General features: G+C 43.5%; 1 protein-coding gene and 1 pseudogene across 1 annotated transcript in view; one reads left to right on the forward strand and one right to left on the reverse strand.

Annotated features, from left to right (window-relative positions):
• The window catches only part of LOC113182981 (guanylate cyclase 2G-like), a 64,840-nt gene that overhangs the window by 15,881 nt on the left and 24,623 nt on the right, over positions 1 to 24,336 (reverse strand). Inside the window, 4 exon segments of the mRNA XM_077799123.1 lie at positions 10,639 to 10,696; positions 10,837 to 11,044; positions 11,879 to 12,016; positions 22,017 to 22,083. Of these exon segments, the coding sequence (XP_077655249.1) occupies positions 10,639 to 10,696; positions 10,837 to 11,044; positions 11,879 to 12,016; positions 22,017 to 22,083 (471 nt within the window).
• Positions 22,622 to 23,333, forward strand: LOC113182963 (methyltransferase HEMK2 pseudogene; annotated as a pseudogene).

Consider the following 24,336-nt stretch of genomic DNA (forward strand, 5'->3'; position numbering starts at 1 on the left):
AGCTCAGGAGGCTGAGGCAGGAGGAACATGAGTTCAAAGCCAGCCTCAGCAAAAAGAGCCGCTAAGCAACTCAGTGAGACCCTGTCTCTAAATGAAATACAAAAATTGGGCCGGGAATGTGGCACAGTGGTTGAGTGTCCCTGAGTTCAATCCCTGGTACCCCCGCCCAAAATATGATATAAAGATTATTAATCATATAGAAATACTCTAAGAATTATTACCAACATATTACAAATTATATATTATCACACACACCCAAAGGTCCTGTTTGAGCACTTTTCAGGAAAAAGCAATAAAATGAAGAATACCGAAAAAATTCTTCTGTCATTCACCATGTTCTTAGTGTTTATATGCTATTATTATTATTATTTATGAAAAAACACAAAAAGAACACTGGAGTCAGAAGACCTATGTCCAAGTCCCTCCAAGCAAGTCACTTCTCCTCACTGGCTCTTGATTTTCCTATCTGGGAGATGGGACTTCCCAGATGCTTAAAATTGGCCTGGGAGCTTGATAGAAATGCAGGATCCCAGGCCCCTCCCCATATGGGCTCAGACTGCATTTTAGTAAGAGTCCCAAGGGATTCATATGCACATGACAGTCGGAAAAGATTGGTCCTGGCCTTGCATTCCCAAACTTGGCTGCCCATTAGAATCTTCTGGGGAGCTTTAAAGAAGAACAAATACACAATGCTTGGATCCCAGACCCAAGATCAGACATTAGCTGCAAATTACAGCTGTGGGAGAGAGAGTACCTGGGCTACAGACTTTTGCTGCAGAGGTGAGGCTTGGTGGCTGAGGAAATTCGTTCAGAAAGGGAGGGGGACTGTGCAGGGGGCCTTCCCATGAGCAGAGAGAGCCTCGAAGCAAGGTCTGGGGAAGAGGAGGAAAATCATTGTTTTAGGAGGATGGGCAGGAGAAGGGGTCATTTTAGACAATGAAAACAATCCCATTAGAAACATGATTGGAGAAACAGATGTCTGGATTCCTCCAGAGGTCCCAATATGAAGACCAAGGGGGACAGGGCCAACTGCCTTTCAGAAGCCCTGTAACAGCCAAGCGAGGGGGACTCTATTTTATCTTGTTTGGTTTTCCTTACCTTCTTTGTTGGCTTCACTGAGTAGGCATTGAAATCATATTTACTCAACATTTCTAGCTCTGAGGACTTTTAGGAACGGATTTAAGAGCTGTGTGGACCTTTAATTGGAATCTCCGGATCATTCGTTTGCAGAACTCGGATGGGAGCTGGTAGAAAACCAACAGCCTGAGCATGCCCCAGGTTCAGGGTGAGGCTGGAGATTTTCACCTGCATCTATCTGGGTGGCCTGGGCCCCCTCACACCCACTTCCCCTAAGAGGTGTCAAAGCCAGAGTAAAAATGACAGTGCCTCTCTCAAGGGACATATTGGGTTTGTGTTTTATTTTGTTTTGTTGGTGGTGCTAAACTCTGCCAGGTACCAATCTAAGGTCCTCATTAAACTAACTCAGGCAGTCCTCCTCGTGATCCTAGAGAGGAGGGGTATTGCCATCTTCCATGTGAGAAGATGGAAGGATGTAGAAATTCACCTGCCCAGTTCACCTAGCTGGCAGTAATGAAGCTGGACTGGAAATCAGACTACCAGACCTGGGACCTCAACCGACTCCCAGCTCCCCGAAGCCTGTAAAGGTCAGAGTGAGGAGTGACAAGTGTTTCCTTTCAGATACACTTTCCCAGAGAAACTCATACTATAATATGGGTTTGTAATGCACAAATAAATAACAAGAAATCTTACTTTGAGCATATCATCTCAGGCACTGCACAAGGCACACTATACATATTATCACATTCATCCTTCTCTGAGACAGAGGTGATCATTCTGTTTCACAGTGAGGAAACTCAGGATTTTAAATGGGTCAGGGAAAGACCTAGGACATAAACCCAGGTCAGATTGCCTTCAAAGCCTAGGTGCTTCTAAATCACTAGGGTTTTCTGCTTTCTGTGCCCCGAGTAGAGGAGGGTGGGTCAAAGCACACTCTTCCAAAGCCACCTGAGAAGAGGGAGGGAAGTCATGCAGGGGCACGACCAGGCAGCCCTGGAGGGTGAGGCAAGGAGGAATGTGAGGGGGACGTCCCCTGCAGGTTGTTGCTCCCAGGAGCAGGGACTATTATTGCACCTTGGGCCTCTTGGGCAGCAGCTGGAACAGTGCTGACAAGCTGAGTCTGGGCCTACTTTAGCCTGAGCCCTGAGGCCAATATTGCATTAGAAATATGGGCTAATACACAAAGCAATAAATAAACACCCAGGAGAGTGGATTCACCACCACCTCACCTGACCCAGCCTCCCAAATCAGGAGACCATGTGTGCTCCTTTACCTTTGTGGTTGGTTTGTTTGTCTGGGAGAGAGAAAAGTCGAATCTTGTTTTGGCACTGCAACTCAGCCACACCTGGAGGGGCCCGACTGAAGCTGCCTCTGAAATTTTCCCAGTGAGACGCCAACAGGCCTTAAGTTCCACGCGTGAAATCCCATGAGACCTGTGACCTAAGCAAAGCTCTCTGACTGCACAGAGACGTCTCCATTCAACAGGACTGTCCTTCACACACACAGTTTTTCTGCTTCTCTCCTGCCCTTGCCAGTGCCAGGCCCTGCCCAGGCAGGAGACATTTCACATCCTGGAATATGAGCAGAGCCCATTCCACAGGGGCAAAAACAACAAGCTTTGGGATGCTTGGCATCCTAGGAATGCTGTCCCTCCAAAAGATGGCAGGCTTGTCTGTTTTTATTTTCTATCTTGATGGGACTGACTTCTAAGTGTGTTGTCAGAGAACAAATAGAATAATGAGAGGACTCATGATTTATCTGATGGATTTCAGAAACTCTGGGCAGGTCTCTCTCCTATCTGCCAGCTTTGTTTCTTACCCTACTGGAAACTTCTGGAAGGTTCACAGGGCTCCTACCTCTGGATTCTACTTCTGTGACTTCTAGTACTTAGCAGGGAGGGAGTTAAGCAGGGAACAAAGACACATCCGGATTGACTGGCTGCAGATTCCAATCTGCCTCTTACCAGTTTGACCAGGTGACCTCATTTTTTCCCCCTTGGAAATGGAGTTAATATTAATATTTTTTAAATGAACTGATAATAGTTCATTGTTAATTATTAAGATTACAGTCCAATAGATACATAAATCATATGTGTTTTTTAAAAATTTAAACAGGAAAAATAAAATCTAACAATATCTTATATTTAGTTTTAAATTTTTATTTCAACACATAATCAACATAAAAGTATTAGTGATGTATTTTATATGCTTTTTTTTTTACTAAGACTTCAAAATACAGTGTAAAATTTATACTTGTAACATATCTCAATCTGCAGTAGCTACATTTCCAGGACTCATTACCATATGTTTGACCTAGGACTGGTGGTTACCATATTTGGACAGTGCAGACACATAGGTTTGGTGGGAGACTTCCAAAAGAAAATGAACTTTTTTTAGTACTAGCTATGATAGTGAGGCTGAGGGAAAGGACAGGTAGCTGATTATCAAAGAAAAGGAAATAGATAACACTCCCATCACCTGATTGCTAACAGCCTCTGGGGAGGGGAAGGATCCAACCTGCAGCTCCCTTCCTGAATTTTGGACACTGTGTAGGCAAGATAAGAGGAGGAGGGGACATGGGAAGAAAGGAAACCTGAAATCTATAAAGGGGCATTTAAATCTAAAAGGCTCCCTCCTTTCTGGAGCAGTCTCTCTCTCTCTCTCTCTCTCTCTCTCTCTCTCTCTCTCTCTCTCTCTCCCTCCCTCCCTCTCTCATCTCTTAAAAAAATGTACTGTCTGTTCTGTCTCTTAAATAAAATGTATTTTTGCTCCTGTCTCAGCATTTCTCAAGTGTTCCCAGGGGAGTGGGAACCCACCTAATACTAATTTTCAAGACTGGTATCAAATGACACCTCTAACTGTTCATCCTTCCTTCCTTCCATTCATCCATACCTCCAACAACTAGTTCATCCATCTGTCTATTTGTCCATCCATTCACCCACCCAGCCAATCAGCAGAAAAACAATTAGGCAACATTAAGTGAAAAACTCCCAGGCATTAAGATCTATACTAGACAATGGTCAGCCAAAATTAAATAAGATCCAGTCCCTCTTTTCACTTAAGAGTGTTCATAGGCAAAGAGAAGTGCTTATAGCATAAAAGTTTTGACATGTGCAGGAATGTGATGTTTATTGTGGCCCTTGAATCAGTGTTGTCTGTGTCCTCATAGAGAGGTCAGGATGGGCCCCTAAGTTCAAGTGGGCTTGTGTACATATAAGGAAATCACGTCGGGACTCTAGTGCACCACATAGAATTGCTCATATCTTTGGGTTCTATTGAAACTGAATTTCGTAAAGTGAAGTGCACATAAAAACAAAACAAAACAAAACAAACAAAAAAAAAAACTCAGTTTAGAACAGGAGGCTTCCTGCACCTTCCAGCCCTGGAATCTCTGGGACTCCCAGAGCTACTCCGACAGCTTCTTCATGACCTTCCCTTTTGTGGTCAGAAATTGATACCTTTAAAAAATAAAAATAAAAAACAAAAGATATATGCCCTATGTCATTTTAATAGTTTGCCCTTTTTTTACCTTGAGCCAAGAAAAGAAATTTAAAGTAAAACTACTTTGTCATACTGTTTTAACCATGTGTATTATTTATAAGCCTCAGGAGATAAAAGAATAAGTATTTTTATGTTCATATAACATAGATTTTGCCCAGTTAAATTTATCCAGAAAATTGTTCTCAATGTGTAAACTGTAGATGGGAGAATTTTAGTTTTTGTAGCATTTTGGTAATGATTTGGGATAGAAGCATTCTATATAAGCCCAAGGTGTATAGTTTTAAAACTTTAGTGTTATAATACCACGGTTCCATTAACCAACTTTGTGCATAGCAAAATGTTTCCAAGGATTTCCTGAAGAGGTGGTAAGAAAGCAGCCCTGTCATGGGCTATGTGCTATTTCAGTTGAAAATGTCGTGTGCTTATCAAGCTCAGGGTCATAGAAATGGCAATTAAGCTCTAAAAATGTTTCTTGAGAATTCCCTATTAACACTGGAGACTAGGAAGCGAGGCTGTCTGAGCAACAATTCCATGTTTAACCTCCTTGTGCCTTGTTGTTGTTTTTTTAAAGAGAGAGAGAGAATTTTAATATTTATTTTTTTTTAGTTCTCGGAGGACACAACATCTTTGTTTGTATGTGGTGCTGAGGATCGAACCCGGGCTGCACGCATGCCAGGCGAGCGTGCTGCCGCTTGAGCCACATCCCCAGGCCCTCCTTGTGCCTTGTTTTCACAAATGTGAACCGTGGGCAGTAATAGGTCCCTCTGACAGGATGAAAGGCTCAAATTAAGACATAAATTGGATATTGCTCAGACCAATGCTTGCCACCATCCCACAAATGTTCACCCACATATAATTTAATGACTAAATGGTGATTAATAATAATAACATGATTACACCATTTTCAAAGGAAGCCCTGGTTTTAGGAAAGTTTAACTAAGGCTACCTTTATGTTACCTGATATGAAAAGAAATTTCCTTCCTGGCCTGTCACAAGTCCTAAATATATGTTCCATTTTAATCTGATCAGAATCACTACAGAGTTAAGAAGACGTGAAATATTTTAATCACAAATGGAAGTTGTCCAAAGGCATTAGGTGGAATGCACATAAAGTTGCATAAAAGATGTCTAAATGCTGCAAAAATGGACTGAAATATTTTGATGATATCAGAAGAAGAAAAGCCAAGCAGGGTGTGTTTAGGATGCAAATTTAGAAAAACAAACAGAACAAGGGTTAGATTGCAGCTTGTACGGGTCCTGGGGTGTCAGTATAGTGGCTTTGGTCCTGGGCTCCATGTCGTGCTACAGGCAGGAAAGAGCCTTCCACATTCTTGGAGAAGATGGAAACAGCAGAGGGGCAACCTGGGGACACCTCAGTGGTTCAGCATCTTTCTATCTTGCACATGTGACTGGGAATGTGATGCAGATGGAGCTCTGTGTTCCTGATATCATAGCAGTCTTCTTTGCAGAGTTTGAAAGAAGATACCTCTCTTCTAAGAATAAACCAGAGCTACCTTCAGGAATCACTGGCCATCCCTGTATATCATGAGCATCCATTTTCAAGGACAGTGCTGTGAGTCCCCTCATGATGGCTTAAACTTGACCTATTTCCAAACGCTTCTTAGACCACTCCTTATGGGACACCACATTTTCTGTTGACTCACTTAAACATCATCTCCTTAAGCTTTAATTTTCGTTCCTTAAAATACCAGTTACTCCAAGATACTATATGACTAAGTAAGTTGGAAAATTCTTCTACATAGACTCCTTGTCTTGGAGAATTACCATTTGCATCACTGTTTAGACTATCCGTGTTTTCTAAACTTATCTGTCACCATGAAAACCTAATAAATATTTAGCATTAATGATGTTTGGGATAGTTGATACTTAAGTTCAGGATTGTTACATTGATGAAAAAAGCGAATGTACATTGTTTCTAATGTCTAAAATGTAATAAGGGCTCAATAAAGGCAGAGTATTATGACAAAGATTAGCTAAAGGCCCTGCTTTATCCAAAGCAATGCACACAAAAGAAGGCTACGACTCATCTGCCAGCCTCTGCTGGGTGATGCTATGGAAGGGGAGATGGTTGTTTCATCCTTTTCTTTTTATATGGTAAGACATTTGGGGCCATTGGACAAGGTGTTGTGAATCCAGGTGAGCACAGGGCTACTGGCCACAGCTGATAGCCTACAGGACACTCAGGCACCTCAGTTTCTAATAGGATGGGCAGGAGGTGCCACCTCTGACACTCAGTCCCAGGAGTCTACACCAGCTGAACCAGGACACACCTCTGGTGCCCCTGGGTCACTCTGAGTTATTTGATGTCCTGCTGGAGAGGGGGCAGGGTGTCATCAGAATCCATTGCACATTACTTCCTACTCACCTCCTGATGCCAGTGGGTTTTAAGTCCCAAGATCTCTGTACCGTGACCCACGGTCCTGGTATCCACCCACCTTATTTTCTAAAAACCCCCTGATGAGGCTAAGGAAGAGTCTCTCACAGGAGTCCTTTAGCCTCAAACAACATGTCTCAAACAATCTGAATCCACAGGAAATCCTGACTCTGGGTCTTTCCAGAAAACTGTTGCACTCTGGGAAAAGCATGAGGCCAGTGGACGAGATCCTAAGGGGAAGGAGTGCTGTGGGGGAGGTGGAGGTTGGGTGTGGGTCACTCCTCTCAGCATGCTTGCCCAGTTGTGACCTGTTATTCTGTGCCCAACTGCTTTGGCCTGAAGAGAGCATGGTTTCTGTTAACATTCAGAACGTTAGGCAGTTTCCCTGCCACTGGTCCAGCCAGCACCAATGGGTCCTCTCTCAAAATTGGCTTAATCCATGAGAAACACTCAATTCAGGGAAGGAGGTAGAGTTTTCTTGCCACCGTGTTGCCAGCATATTCTGGGCATGATGGGGAGGCTGGAGATCTGATTTCTCACAAAAAGTGAATGACATACATTAATGAAAATGAGGCTCAAAGGATGATGAAATAAATGAAGACTGCCTTCCATAGAGTCTACACTTCAGTTTGTAACACGTAGGGGTGAGGGGTTTTAAACATGACTGTAAAACTCTTTTACATGATTCCCATCAAGGTGTGAGGTTTATGTCTCCTGCCTGGAAACCTGGATAGACTGTCATGTACTCCAACAATGAAATAGGTTGGAGGTGGTAATAGGTGGCCACCAGGGCTGTTATGACTATCAGGCAATGAGGCCTCTGCTATCAAGTTATATGCTCAGCTATCCTGAGGCTGAACCACGTTTGTGGGGAGCACAGCTGCATGGACAGGACTCATACGTGCAGTCTGATTGACAGTCCTGCTGAGCTCAGTGTGTAAGTCATCTCATCCCTATGCCAGACAGGTGAATGAGACTCCCAATGACTCTAGTTCCAAGATGTCAAGTCCCTCTCACATTTTTGAGTCTTCCTACATGAGATCCAGAGAATATGAAGCAGAGGTGTACCTGTATCACTGCCCTCCCATGCTCTGCCCTAATTTCTGACCCAACAGAACCCATAACTCAATTGACATTTTTCACTACTAAGTTTTGAGGCAGTTTGTTATTTAGCAATAGTACTCAAAACAGATTTTGATGGTAGTGGAAAACCCTCCCACTCCCATAGTGGAAAAGCTAATGTCCTTGAGAGAAAAAAAAACAATTATGCTAAGTAATTGGTTTTTTTCCCCAAGGTTTAAGGCTTAGCTTTGTAACATAAGGGGGAAGGTTTTATGCAGAATGCATTTGCTGTTTGGTTCTCTGCACAGACCAAACACAAGTGAGACAATGTGTAATATTTGTTTTTCTATTAAGAGTAAAACAGTATTCCACAGACAGGATTAAAGTAGATGAAATAAGCACAACTATTTAGACATAAATGTTTCAGTGTGTGATAAGGTATTTTTATGCTGTCAAACAACAGAAATATCCAGTTACAATTTATTATATGTATCAGGCACTGCTCTAGACACTTTACATCCTCCCAGCCAGCCAGCCTGCCATCCACCTCAGGCAGGGGCAAAAGACTGATAGTTGATTATCAAGGAAAAGGAAATGAGCAGATAGCACTTCCCCATCACTACGTTGCTAACGCCTCCAAAAGAGGGGAAGGATTGCACCAGCAATCACCCCTGAATGGCTCTTTTCCTGCCTTTTGGGCATGTAGGCTTGAGAAGAAAGGAAACCTAAAATCTATAAAGGGGCAAGACACCCCCATTCCCAAGGGCACCAGCTCTGAGTGCCCTTCTCTCTGGAGGAGTTTCTGTCTCTGGAGATCCACGCTGGTCCCTTGGTTCAGTGAGGCTTGTGTCCCCATGAGATCAGGGCAGAACACTTGGTTTGGTGTGGCTTCAGTTCTAAGGAGATCAGGGTGGGGCCCTTGGTTCAGCATGCCTTTCGAGGAGAGCAGCACCAGCTTTGATTCAATGTGACTCGCTTCATTATTTATCTTCCCTCCTATTTAGTTGATGATTGCAGTGAAACATTTTAGTTCCTTTACCTCCCATTTTGGGTATGCTCTACAAGCAATTCTTTGTGGTTCCCATGGGGATTCCACTGCACATGGAAAAGATGCTGCTCTGGTGTGAACCCACAGCAACATGACATCACTACTGTACAGATGCGGCTACAGTATTTCTCCAACCCCGGCCCCTCTGTTACTGATGTTACAGTGTTATGTATGGTATTTATTCAATACAATAGGATAAAATTGGGGTGTTTTGATATATTATTCTTACATCATATAGAAAACAAAATTAGCCTTAGATTTTATGATTGTCATGAATTTGCTTTATCAGAGAACTTTGTCTTCACCACGATCTGAGTTCCTATCTAATGTCCTTCAGTGTAACCTGAGGGACTCCCCTCACACAGGGCACATCTAGTGGGGACAATCTCCTTGGGCTCTTGTTTATTGCGAGCTGTGGTTTGAAGGTGTGTTTCACTCCAAAATTCCTGTTGACAGTTCAGCCTCAATGTAACAGTATTGAGGGCTGCTTAGTCCAGGAAACCTCAGCCCCAGGGACGGGATGTGCAACTTAAGAGAGCTTTTCCAGCACATGCAAGGACCTGGTTCAGTTCCCAGCGCTTCACTCACTCACACACACACACACACACACACACACACACACACCTTTTTCAACATGGGTACAATGATGTATGGCTGTGTTTTATTTTTTTATTTTCATTTTTTTTTTTTTTGTCTCTGTGACCAAAACACCCAACAAGAACAACTTGGAGGAAAAGATTCTCTGGGGCTAACAGTTACAGAAGACTCAGTTCTTAGATGGCTGACTCCATGGCTCTGCCAGAGGGCAGGTAATCCCTCATGGGGAAAGGGCCCTGTGGCGGAAAGCTACATGGTTCAGGGCAGCAATGAAGCAGAAACTTTGAGCGTAGTTATGATGAGGTCTTTCAAAGCTACAAAGATATTACAGATTTTCAGATTCAAAACGAAGACCACTGAGTATCCTACAAATTTTAATTTCTAAACAAGTAAACATGGGCCCCCATAACCCACTGAAGCAAAAAACCTTCCAGAGTCCTTTCTTATTCCCATTACGAAAGTGGGAAAGGTCCTGCAGACCCAAATGTGATGACCACTGAGGTTAGGCCCAAGTGTGCCTGGGTTATTTCTGGTTCTGACCTCACAAGGAGACATTTCGAGGGAATTTCAAACTGCAGGTACATACCAGAGTAGCTACAGCTGGGTTTTTTTTCTGTAAGTACAGGAAGCTTTTAGTGGTGATCTGTTAGATTCCCAGATAGTACCTTTGGTGATGGTTGGTGGTTGGTGGCTGGTGGTTGTGGTCTTTGGATACTGGGATTTTTTACTTGTTTTTTTCCCTTTTATTTTTTTTGCTTTTGTTTTTTGTTTTTATTATTATTTTTTTAAGCTAGCATCCTTGTTCCGGTTCAGGATGAGCAATCAGAGTAGTGAGAGTAGCATAGTGTTGCAGGGGCAGAGCTCCTGCTGTGAGTCGGTCTTCACAGATATTATATAGTCCTGTAAGACATTAGGGCAGGGGGCTTTACTCAAGTGAAACTTGCCCTCCTTCTGCTCACCAGGACAGAGGTTGTGGTAAAGGTCTTGGCAAAAGTAGCTCGAGCTCCCTGTTCCTCTCTGAACCAGAAATGATGGCAGACTTGGACCACCCAAATGTGATCCAGCTCTTTCCCATCATTGAGACCAATAAGTATATCTACTGTATCATGGAGCATACAGGAGGGTAACAACTATGAGACCTCGGCCCAGAAACTGACGGCACGCAGGAGGAGGAGGCCCGCAGACTGTTCAGGCAGATGGTGCCAGAAGGCATCTTGCACCTGGACCTGAAGCCTCTGAGAACGTGGTGGTGGACGCCAGTGGCAACGTGAAGCTCATCGACTTTGGCCTGAGCACCAGATTCACAGCTGGGAAGAAGCTGAAGAAGTTCTTTGCCATTCTCCTCTATGTTGCCCCTGAAATCGTCTGTGGGCAGGAATATGTGGGGTCCCTGGCAGATGTCTGGAGCCTGGGTGTGGTCCTCTATGCTATGCTCACAAGGAGATGGCCATTTGCAGCAAGAAGCAATAGGCAGCTGAAGAAGCTGATCAAGCAGGGAACATTCCACATTCCCCTGTCTCCGAGGGAGCCCAGAGCTTCATTCGTGAGATACTCATGGAGGACCCTACGCAGAGGCCCACCATAGACCAGGTAATGGGGCACCCATGGCTAAGCCAGGGTGAGCAAGCTTCACCCAGTCCTCTTCCTGAGGCACTCCCCAAACTCCCAGATCCAGCCATTATGAACATCCTGAGAGCCATGGGTTAACACCCCTATCATAACTGGCTGTCCGTGACCAGTCGCAAATTTGATGAGGAGATGGCCACAGACTGAATACTCAAGCACCAGAGAACCCAGCGGGAGGCCTGTGCACTCCAGGTGAAGCCCAAGCATGGCCTGGGCCCTGCAGATCCTCCCAGGTTCTGCCCCAGGAAGTGCTCTAGTTAGCCTGCCCTTCCCCTGCCTCATGAGCAACAGCAGCCTGAAGGAAGTGCCAACGTGCCTGCCATCCCTCCCCTCTTCCTCCATGAGGACATTCCTCCCCAGTCTAGCCTCCCAGCCTCACCCTGTGCCCAGCCACTCATCCCCCAAGGGACCTCCACAGGGCAACCCCCAGACAGCAGCCGGGGTTGGAAGAGGGTGAGGAGGAGGATCGCCAAATGCCTCCGGCAGCTATGCTGCATACCCTGCTTCCGAGGGCCCCTGTCCAGAAACAGAGTGGCTCCAGTGGAAATGCCCAGCCAGCCAGACAGAACTGACAGCCAGCCAGGAGACCCTCAGCCCTGGGGATGCTGACATCACAGTGTGGGTGGGAGCTGTGCTGAGGGGCTCTGGCTTCTCCACGCAGATCCAGGCAGGAGCGCATCTGCATCCACCAGGAGTCTCCTCTGCCCCCACCTGCAAAGACACATCATAGAGAATTTTGCCTGAGGAACTCATCATAGAGACTTCTCCCTGGGACACTTCCCCCTGCCCTGCTCTTTGTCTTTTCTCCTATGCTTTGGGAGAAATTTAGTCTGAATTTCTTTTTTTTCACAAATTGTATAATAAAATTGATCATTCAAAGATATTTTTTAAAAGGCAGGTTTGTGTGTGTGTGTGTGTGTTGTTGTTGTTGTTATCATTGTTTGTTTGTTTGTTTTGTTTCATTTTTTAAGAGGCCTCAAGGCAAGGGCCAGAGCCCAGCAGACATCCTCTCCAAGGCCTGAACCACTGTGCGCCCTCTCTACTGCTCACTGTATACACTCGCACACCTTAAGCCAGGGTAGATGGAGACTCATTTACCTTCAGGTGTGCAAGACATCTCAGCCCAGGTGCCAGACAGGTGAAGGGGACTTCCAATGATTCCATTCCCCAGCCATCAAGTCCCACTCATGTCTTTGAGTGTTCCTAGATAAGATACCAGAAAACATGAAGCAGAAGCAAGCCACCCCTTGGGTACTCTGTCCTAATTTCTGACCCAACAAAACCCGTAACCGTAATTCAATCAATATTTTTCACTCCTAATTTTTAGGCAGTTTGTTAAGCAGCAGTGGTATCCAGAACAGATTTTGGTGATAGTGGAAGTCCCTCCCACTCCCATAGTGGTAAAGCTAATGACCTTGAGGAAGAAGCATATCTGTTTACTACAATTTATGTCAAATAATTGTTTGTTTGTTTTCCCAAGGTTGAAGTCTTAGCTTTGTAACATAAGGGGGCAGGTGTTATGCAGAATGCATTTGTAGTTTGGTCCAAAGAAAACACAAGTGAAACCGATGTGTACACTTTTTCTATCATGAGTAAAATAGTATTCCACATACAGGGTTAAAATAGGCTAAACGAGTGGAAACTTTCAGACACAAATGTTCCAGTATACAAAAATAAGGTGTTTATATGCTGTCCGACAACAGAAATATATAGTTATAGTTCATTATATGTACCGGGCACTGCTCCAGACACTACCTCCTCAACCCATCTAGCCAGCCTGCCAACCACCTGGGACAAGGGCAAAAGACAGACAGCCGATTATCAAAGAAAAGGAAATAAGTTGTTGCTAACTCCTCTGGGGAAGGGGAAGGATGGCATTTTCCAACATAAGTAATCACCCCCTGGATGGCGCTTTGGGCATGTAGGCTTGAGAAGAAAGGAAACCTAAAATCTTATAAAGGGGCAAGACACCCCCATTCCCAAGGGCACCAGCTCTGGGCCCCCTCCTTTCTGGAGCTCTCTCTCTCTCTCTCTCAAATAAAATTTACTCTATGCTCTTGCCTTGGCACATCTTGGGTGCTTAATCTTAGATTCAGGGGGACAAGGACCCAGTTTTCAAGACAGATATTAATTCTGGCTGGAGGCTCAGCCAGAATTGTCACTGAGATAAACTCCTCCACACCCCACACCTCTCTGAAATATGCCTTCTTTTTTTTTTTCTCTTTCTATAGGACAATAATGGGCACCTGTTTGCCAGTTAAACACAGTTATTGCAAGCTGCCGTTCTACAAGGCTCTGGGGAGAGGATTCATGGGCTCAGCGGCTCCTGTCCTCTTGTCAGGTATGTTGGGCTTTGCCAAAGCCATTTGTCATTGTCCTAATCAGCCTCTGAGCGTGTCTGGCATCAGAAGACAGAATCCTCAATCCTAGTTTGCCTTGAGGGACGCACAGAGACCAACAAAGGGTAGAAACACTGTGAGATTCTGGCTGTGACAACTCCCCAGTGAATCCCAAAGGTTTCTCCCCCAAGCTCCTCTCACAACAGCTGCAGCTGGGTATCTTACATCGACTGGCCTATGAAATGGTGCTCCACGAATGCTCCCATGACATGTACCTCTGTATGAGCTGAACTGCGCTCTCCCATGCTCACTCCTCCCAAACGCTCCCCTCCCCTCCCTGATCAGACTCCAGGGACATTTTACATGGAATGGTTCATTAGGAAATGCCTAGGCGCCCTTTATTCACACATCAAGCCCTTACAAGTCTATAGGCATTCTCCCCAGTGTTGTTTCTGGGCTCTCTGAGTTTCTTTGGTTGCAAAAAGGGAGGAAACAGGACGTTGAGCAACCACTAGATGTCCTCCTGATCCTCCAGAGATTCCTTTAGGGCATGAAGAAGAGGAATATTCCCATCTTTTGTTTTGTTTTACCCCCTGTGGGTATCACATTTGGTAATTTATAGTTTCTAGGTAGGAAGAGATCAGTCATCTGCCTCTAAGTCTGAATCCTCCAGGGTCTTTGTCATGCAGCAAAGAAGGTCTATTCTTGCCAGTGAGGCAGCAATAAATCTGGCAGAACCAGGTGGTGAGAGACAGGGATTTTGCTGGCCTTCAGAAGCTCATCTAGGAAGATGTCCCAAACATAATGGATTCAGATGGGAGCTTCCTTCTCAACAGTTATGCTACGTTCACCGCTAGCCCGAATACTGAAAAATTGGGAGAAGTTTGACCCACAGTCAGTCAAAAAAGAGCCTCATTTTCTTCTGCTGCCAGGTCTGGGAAATGACCTAATCACAGTTGGGAAAAGAGATGTCTGTTAATTTCCTGCATCCAAACCTGGCCTCATTACAGACCGGGGGATTGAAAAATGGTCTCCAAAGGAAACATAAATTATAGCACCACAGCTTAAGAGACTGATTTTACAAAATAAAAAAATGGTTAAAATGCCCTAGCATGGGGTTTTGCCTCTCAAGTTCAAAACAGTAGCTTCCCTCACTTGTTAGCCTTCCACCAGATCTCTAGCTCTCTAAGGCTTACATCTGAAATGTAAGCTAAAGAGGTGGTTATCCAAAACTGGTTTGAGACCAAAGGAAAAAAGAGGTGTCACTTTTAAATTCAAGCTACTGGATATCTTATCTGCTCTTGCACTCAACCTGCTTTCGTAACAAGTTCCTCCCTAAATGCTACACCACAAGGAGGAAAAATGGAATGATCTCGTATATACAAGTCTTCTTTTCCTTGAGAATCTTTCCCTGAGGATTTCAGGACTCTCACATTCTTTAAATGTCTGGACTGATATTAATATGACCCAAAGTGCACTCTGATCTGATGAAGATGTTCTAATGCTCCTTTATTAGAATAATTATGGCCGTGTTATTATTTTAGAACTCCTTTTAAAAAAATTCTATATTTTTGAGCTCATGGATTTCTGGTGAATTCAAGTTTGATCCTGCATGCTTAAATTAATATATTTTTGTGAACAGTCTTATTTTATCCAACTATAGAGGTTTTTAAACTGTCTTGTGTCTTCTGTATTTTCATTAAAACCAAGGTTACTTAGATTTAAGATTCTATTCCATGTAATTCTACATACAAAGAGTATAAAATGTTTCAGTTGGGTTTCCATTAATGTGCTATAAAAAAGTGTTTCACCTAATTAAAGTGGACTAATTTGTCTAAATTCAGAAATTTCATAAGCGTTGTTTCAAAATGTGAATTTTAAAATGGATCAACAGCTAGAAAGGTGATATAGGAAGGTTCTAGGTATAGAAATATATTTTAGTATGAAAGTAGAAGGAAAAAATAAATATTTATCCATGCAAACATCATTTGTGTAATAAAATAAAAGTCTTAGAATGTCTAGTTATTTGCAGGAGTTTGTGGAGAGTAAATCTCAAAATGTAACTAACTTGACTACAGTTGGTTCATTCAGTTAAAGCTCTATAGGTTTTTCCTAAGGTAAAACATGAATATACTGATATGAACCAAAGTTCAATCCTCTATATGTTAAAGTAACAACAGTTTCTTAAAACGTTAATCTGCTCTTATCCAACAAGGTAATGTCTTGTGTCTGTTAAGTTTTATTCTTTAGAGAAACTAGTCTCAAAGGAATTAGACTTTGTACAACTCTGATTAAACAACTATTGTTATTTTACAGGATTACACTTACACTAAAGATTCTGAATTTTTCTTTAAAATCTAAACTTGGTTAATATAAGAACATCAGTGTAACATGGTGCACTTACTGGTTTCTTTGTACACTATATGTATTCATATCTTCCAAGTGTACAGGTCTTTAAAATATAAGGTTTAGAAGAGCATTTTACCAAGCTGGTGTTCTTCAAACCGAAGTTTGAAGTAAAGATTTGAGATTATCATAGCTATTATGAACCAAGAAAGGTTTTTACTTTTGATGATTTCATTTTATATTTTTCTTGTAAACTTTATAACTATTTTCTGTTAATGCCTTACAAACGTACAACTTCTAATTATAACAAACTGAGTTAATTTGAGATTACAGACTATATCGCCTATAGGACAGACAGGATGTAAGGCTACCTTCCAGTACTAATACCCAACTAAAAAGAAGGTTCAAATAACTATAAAGTTATAGATATTAAAGTTAGAGCTTTGTAATGTTTTGAACAACCAATAAAAAATAAATAAAAAATAAATAAATAAATAAATAAATAAATAAAGTTAAAATCCAATATTCTTATTTAAGACTGAAGAAACTGGCTTGCTGGATGTTTAAAATCAAAAGTTAATGAGGTAAAAGACCCAAGGAAAAATAGCCTATATTTGGCTCTTGCCCTCTGAGGTCAGCTCGAATCCAGGGAACCACAGTACTTCTAAGGGCTTTGCAACTCTGGGCCACCTGACTTCCTGATCACGGACCAATGAGACCTTTGGGAAGAGAAAGCCTATCAGTGCACATGCTGCTAAGGGGAGTGTCATTGGAGATAAAACATCCCTGATGCCTCCAACAGAAGCCACATGGCCCACAGACTCTGACCTATATGAGCAGATAGTACCTGAGGAGCTAGGAGATATCTCCCAAGTTCCCAAGAGTGCCCCTTGAGGAAACTCAGGCAACTCTTAACCATAGATAGATAAGAACAAGGTCAATTTGACCAGCTTGTCTTAAATAACTAGAACAAGTTTTAATCAAAACACAGCTATATACCTGAACATTTAGAAGGAAAGACAATAGTTCTTTTAATGTAACTTGAGATGAACGTATGCGTCAGCCTCACCAAGCATAAGAAAGACTATACAGGCTATTCCAACAGGGATTCTTAGACCGGATTGCCTAATAACTATCAAAAGCCTACCACAGTCAGAAACATTTTAGTCAATTTAAGGCCTACAAATCTTCCTAACCTCCTACATAGGCAGACTTAATCTGTGTTTGCAAGTATTATTTTCCACCCTGAATTGACAGAAATAAAGGAATCTCTACTAAACACAGAGATATGCCAATAAAAAGGTATTTTACAAAAATCACATAACATTAAATATTTTAACTTTATCTTCTGGGGGCATCTGGGACATTATAAAAACAAAGTGTTGAGTTTATATTCCTGAGAACTCAGACAATGTAATAAATATCCTTAAAGATTTACATTCCAAAATAGAGGCCATATCCTCATCTGCCTTGTCGTGGGAATAACTGCTTAGCTCTTGCACCTCCTGGTTCTATCACCATCCTCATATTCACTGACATGTTCCAGATGCTACAACACTGATGTTGTATTAATCTTGTTCCAGTACTCCTGTCTTTTGTTTCTCTCATGGAAGCTCCCACCTCCTAGATGACTATAGCCTGTTCTTATCAAACCAGACTTTTGCCACAGATCCTTCAATTGACCCAAAACATTCCTAAAAGGGAAACCCAAACTGCTGGCCCCACATCACCAATCTTAGTCTGAAGCAGCCACAGCAGTCCTTGGCCATTTCCCCTTACAGCAGTAAGGGTTCCCTTAATCAGAGAGGCTAATGAGACTAGGGCAAAGAACAGGTAAATGATTATCAGAGAAAAGGAAATGGATAGATAACACTCCCTAGCACCATCACCTGGTTGCTAACAGCCTTGGGTGAAGCTAAGGATCCACTCTGCGGTTCTCTTCCTGTCTTCTGTTCACCACTAGGCAAGCTCAGAGGAGGAAGAGTTAAGAAAGGAAACCTGGAATCTATAAAGGGGCAATTCACTCCCTCAGGCACCAGTTCTGGGCTCTCACCTCTCTGGAATGTGTATGTCTCTCTCTCTCTCTCTCTCTCTCTCTCTCTCTCTCTCTCATCATTTCTTGCCTTGTCATTTCTCTGATATTTAATCTCAACCCTTGGGGAATGAAGACCCAATCCCGATTTTCAAGACTGGTTACTGCTAATACTAACATAACATTTACTGGGGTAGGCATGGTGCTAAGCATTTAGTGGATCTTAGTCCTCACAACAACTTTGTGAGCTGGAGATTCACGTTATTTCTATTTACATACAGGGAAACTGAAGCTCAGGGTAGTTAAGGTCACCAGGCCAATGTGTGGAGAGTCAGGGTTCAAACACCCAAGAGAAATTCCATGCCAAACTGTCTCTTGTCCTTGACATTCACCAAGATCTCTTTTACTTAGAACTGAAGGGCCTTCCCTCACTCAACAACAGGTATTACCCTCTCCACACCTCTTCCCAGGTTCACCCTACTGGGTAGAGCTCTTTGAGGACAAAACAACAAGCCTTACTTCTCTATGCCTTCCATGCCTGGAATCACGTATGACCCAAGTTAGGCACTGGATCAACAGTCTTCTGCATCTCTGAAACTCTCTGCAATCTGGTACAGAAGAGGCACCAGTCAAATCATCATAAGGAGAAGACTTATTTTCATGATTGGTATGTGACAGTCAAAAGCACAATCTGACCCACAGAGCATGGTCCCAGGCCAGACCCAGGGCAAAGCTCTAAGGGGCTTCAGTACATCTTCTGTCACTCACGGTCCACTTTCAAAGAAGGTTGGCAGGGGAACTGGCCCTGAAGGGCCTGTATGGCTTTTGACCTAGCCGACTGTGTCATGGAGACTTCTTCACATCAGCCAGGATGTACACATTCCATTTCAAGAGGCAGAAATCTCTCCAGAGCAGGATGTCACACTGCCCTCTGTGCTGGCATGCAGAAAAGGTATACTTGGTACCCTCAAGTCGGTGATGACCTTGGATGATATTTTCCCCTGCAAAGAGCCATTCTCATTCACCCCAACACTTCTCCAGAGAAACCTTTGTGTTAACACTTCTGAAAAGCCAAATGCTCATGCTCACACTCACACAATAAATCTGTCATGTTGCTCACATCCATCGTAAATGCTGCCAGCTATTTGATTGGGATACTTCTCTAGGTTTGGTGGTGAAGCCAAGCCCTTGTCCCAGAGCTGTGGAGAGGTGCCCTGGGTGGGCTAGAGCACAGGTGGGGCATGGAGCCTGCCATGCAGGCTGGGGTCTGAGATGCAGCAAGCCAGGACGCACTGGCTGTCACCCTGTGGTAACCCAGCCTAGGCCCATGGCTGACAGCAGCTCCCCGAACCTCCAAACATCCACAATCCAAAGACCTCAAATTCCTGCTTCCACACAAGTAGTGGAAAACGGAAGTGACGCAGGCCTGAATGAGATTGTAGGGCTAATCAGCAGTTTTGGTACTTTTCCAAATACTTATTAGCCTAAATCTGGGCCAATAGCATTGTCCCAAGTTTTATATAAACCCCTAGACCAGCACATTCAGGAGGCAACCCCTCCCCAGGTCCCTTCTTGACACTGAGGGTTATGTTTCCATTCTTCACACTTCCATAAATCCAACGCCTTTTACTCTTGTCTTCTACTGTCCTATCTGGTGACTTTCATTCTTCGTTCAGATCTGTGAGACAAGAACCCAGAAAGTAGGTGGCGGTGGGCTGCTGGGGTCCATTGCATCACTGAAGGGCACAGCCCCCCATTCAGAGCTGGAATGTTGAGAGCTACCACACGCCCGTCCCTAGGAGTGGAGAAGAATCCAGCTCTGCTGGCTGTGACCCTCAAGCTGACACCAGCAGGCATCCCCTGCGGTGATTAGCTGCTTTCACTAAAACAGGCTTTCTCGGTGGCAGAGGCCCTCAGCTTGCACAGGCCCCAGATGCCAGCAGGAGCAGAGAACCACGTTTGGTCTCAAAGTCCCGTTTCAGCAGGAAGGGAAAAGTAGGTGAAGGGGAGGAGAGAAGGTGCCACATCAGATCCCCCCACGGACAAACACTTCACTGCACAGAATGGATTTTATATGTCTATTCCCAGACTGTGGGTTTTTTTTTTTTTCCTTTCTCTACCTAAATATTAAGCCATTCAAAGCTGGAAACAAATGTTTTTCTTCCTGCAAAAGGGCCCAAAGTTGAACAAACCTTTCACAGACGCTCATTAGAGTTTGAATGCAGTGATAACAGTGGTGGTCCAGGGGTGTCCATGGAGAACCAATAACAGCAAAGTTTCTGTTCATCTACCTTGCTTTCCAACGAGAGTGGCTTCCCACAAAAGCCTAGGAAATCAAAGTCTCACCAGGCCATAAGACTGAGCTTCTTAGAAACAAAGAACAGTGAAATCTTTGAGGAAAGGAAGCTCTTTCATATCAGCCAGGCCAAACTTTTCCACTAGACCTTTAAAACTGTCGAGATCCTGAAAGGGGAAATGGCTGGGCAGAGGCCCTTGGTGAGCAGATTTCCCAATTCTGTGGAGGCTTACGACACCCAGAAAGGGTCTTCTCCACAGGAACCTGTTGGTTGATGGGTGCAAGTGTTGGTTGGTGGTGGCACTGTTCACACGGTTGATGACCAGCCCTTGCCCGGCTACCCTCGTGTCAGTTTAAGGAGCTTCCTCTCTAGGACCCATGTCAGGTCATCAGCTCCATCCCTTCCAATGGGGAAACTATTCACAGCCAACATAGAAAGAATGGGTGCACATTAGTCCAGGTTGAGGTAGCTGGTCTATACTTCATGGCCCACTCCCAGCTAATCTTCTCAGCTCCACCCTGACCACCACCCCCCCATCACTCCTCACCAGTTGCATGCCTACAAAGAGTCACCTTGGGCTTCTGGATATCACTGTGACCTCTCTGCATGCCCCCTCCTTTGTGACAGCAGGAAGGATTGGGATTCCTCCACCTCCCTTCATATCATCCCCACCAGCCCCTAACGGGCCTCTAGTTGTGAGATTGACTTCTCCCTCTTGCAAAATACAAAAGTAATCTCAAGTTGTGCCTACAGAGAGGCAGCATGGTATAGTAGTTAAGGGTATACAACTCGAAATGCCTATATTTAAATCTTATCTCCATTATTTAGTAGCTATGAGATTTGGGGCAAATTATATAAACTTTCTGCACCTCATTTCCCACCCGAAAAACAGGAGTAACAATAGATCTACATTAGATTTTGTTTTGAGAATTAAATGATTTAACAGAGTACTAGAATGTGTCTGTCCCAAAATCCAAAATAGGTACTTTTTTTTTTTTTTTCCAGGGGTGAAATTCAGAGCCATATACATGCTAGGCCAGTGCTCTACCACTGAGTTACATCCCTAGCCCTTTGTAAAATTTTGTTTTCAGACAGGGTCTCACTAAGTTGCTGATGCTGGCCTCAAACCTCCTGAGTAGCAGGGAATTACAGGTGTGTGCTACAATTTCCACTGTGTCTATATATGTTACGGTTGCTGTTGTTATTCTTCTTTTCTTTGCAGCCACCACGTCCCCAGCTACCAAAATAAAGATTCTGCCTATTTATATACCCTTTCAGATCTGTGTTGTAGCCCACCTGTCAGGTCAGTAGCTTTGTGGCACTAATCCTAGTTTTCTGTGGAAAGGACTCTGAGATTAGAGAGAGGAAAGACTATTAAGGACTCCCCTGACCCAGCCCCATTTACAGTCTAGTAGTTACCTTCTGTTTGGGATATAATGTTCTATACTAAAATCTACTCTTTACCGATTAGATAAGCCTAGCATTATTTTCAACTTCAATGTAAAATAATTTTTCTCCTCCATATTTGCTTGGATTAGGGAAAGAGAAAATAGTGGAAAAATACATTTAAGTTGAAGATTTTAGAGCAGGAATCCCTTTGAAGAGATTTGAAGAGGCCATGAATTTTCAGTAAAGATGATAGTTCAAATTTATCCCTGACATAGGACAACTCAAACACACTGTGACATTATACTCACCTTGGCTACCTGTAAATGAGAATTTGAATATCCAATCCATTTCATGATCTGAGTTACTCAAAATATCCTAGAAAACATATTCAAAATATCACCAGTGACTCAAGTTGGAGCTGCCAGCTTCGTAGGTTAAACAGAGTTAAGTCTAATGAATCCCATCTTTGTGGCCAGACCTAATAGGATGGGAGGCAGAATATACTAAACCTGGGTGGAAGTCTTGCCAGGAGATAACAAGAGCCTGACTTGAGGTTGAAAAGGTCCACAAACCCTTGCCTGCCGGTGACACAAGGCTGACTGTCACATACCACAGGGACAAGGGCCCAGGAACCCAATTCAGGGGCAGCCTGGCATCTTGGGAGAAGAAAACGAGCTCCTGAACGTCCACCCAGATCAATCCTAAATAGACACTTGGCAACTCTGCGCTCATTTGGCCCCCACAGCAGCCCAACAAGATAACTAGGTCTTACAGTTAGACCAGAAAGGGACTGTCCTTGGATGAAAAAGGGCAAACACTGGGGATTCTCTATTAGCAGTCACTGATCAGACCGAGGCTGACCGTTTTGCTTACCTCAAGACTTCCTTTTCTGCAGAGGATGGAAAGGTCAAAGATGGCGGCACCGAGGTTCCCCTGACCGCTGCACCTGCACGTGGGGCCCAGCGCGCTCAGCAACGGTCTGATCCGGCCCGCGGAGGACACGTTCCGGCTGCTGGATGCACTCCAGGCGGAGGCAGCTGATTTGGCGGGAATGGAAGTAGGCCTTGAAGTTGGGTCAGGGTCTGGTGTGGTATCTGCATTCCTAGCTCTATGATAGGACCTCAGGTTTTGTACCTGTGCACTGATATCAACCCCGATGCAGCAGCTGGTACCCTGGAAACAGCACGCTGTAACAATGTCCGCACTCAATCAGTAATTACAGAGTTGGTCAAAGGCCTGTTACCAAGTCTGAAGGAAAAAGTTGCTTTTCTGGTGTTCAGTTCCCCCTGTGTTGTGACTCCACCCAAAGAGGCGGGAAGTCACCGAATAGAAGCAGCTTGAACTGGTGGCAGAAATGGCTTAGAAGTCATGGACAGATTCTTTCCACTAGCATCAGCCCTCCTTTCCCCAGGAGGATGATCCTATTTAATTACCATAAAAGAAAATAATCCAGAAGACGTTTTTGAAAACATTGAAGACAAAGTCTATAAGGGACCACTGCACCTTCCAGACAGGCAGGCCAAGAAACTCTTTCCATTCTGGAGAATCACCAAGTCCTGATAGACCAAGAGCTACCTGGAGTATGCAAGAGATTCTGTGAGCTGAATGCATTCAGCATATTTTAAAATGAAGTCATTCCTTGGTTAAGGAATTTTACTGGAAATTTGTCATTTAAAAAATAAAAAAAAAAAAAAGAGAGAGATGGAAAGATGGAACATTCCCTTTAACCAGGGATTCAAGACTACCAAAATAGTTACACATGTGCAGGTAGATATGTTTGTTTATAATTTGCATTTTATATGTAAAGGTTATATTTATATTACATGTGAATGTGTATTCATTTCAGCTTTGGTTCTACTAGCAAAACAGTGAATCAACCTCAACGTCCATCAGGAAGGAGATTGGTTCAAATAAATTACAGTGTATCTATTTCACTGAACATGCAACCATTAAACATGAGTCAGGTCTCTATGCTAAATCAGAAGGGGTTCATGCTGTACTATAGAATGAGAAGAGCAAGCTGTAGATCAATTTTATCCTACATGGGTTTTTTTTTTTTGGTTGGGTTTTTTTTTTTTTTTTTTTTTTTGTGTGTGTGTGTGTGTGTGTGTGTGGTTCTGGGGATTGAACCCAGGGCTTTGTGCATGTGAGGCAATCACTCTACAGCTGAGTTATATCCCCAGTGTGTATATTTTTAAGAAACCAATAGAGACAGTATGTTTGTATGTGTATATGAGCCTCAGAAGACAAATAGCAGGTGAGATTGAAGGAACTTCTACTGTTTGGGGGTGGTTTTTGTATTTGCCCCTACAATAATAAAATTGGGGAATGGCTATGGATTATTATGATTTTAAACAAATGATCGCAGCTGATGCAGCAAATGGGGTTTCATTGCTGGAGAAAATAAACACATCACTTGGTACCTGCTACACCATATTGATCTAGAAAATGCCTTTTTCATTATACCTATCCATTAAAAACCCACCAGAGATAGTTTGTTTTCAAGCCAGCAAGGCTGGCAATACATCTTCACTGTCCTACCTCGGGTATTATCTACTCTCCAGCCTTATGTCATAATTTAGTTTGCAGGGATATTGATCACCTTCCCTATCCACAAGATATTACACT

This window comes from Urocitellus parryii, chromosome 5, assembly GCF_045843805.1.
Source record: "Urocitellus parryii isolate mUroPar1 chromosome 5, mUroPar1.hap1, whole genome shotgun sequence".
Lineage (NCBI taxonomy): Eukaryota > Metazoa > Chordata > Mammalia > Rodentia > Sciuridae > Urocitellus > Urocitellus parryii.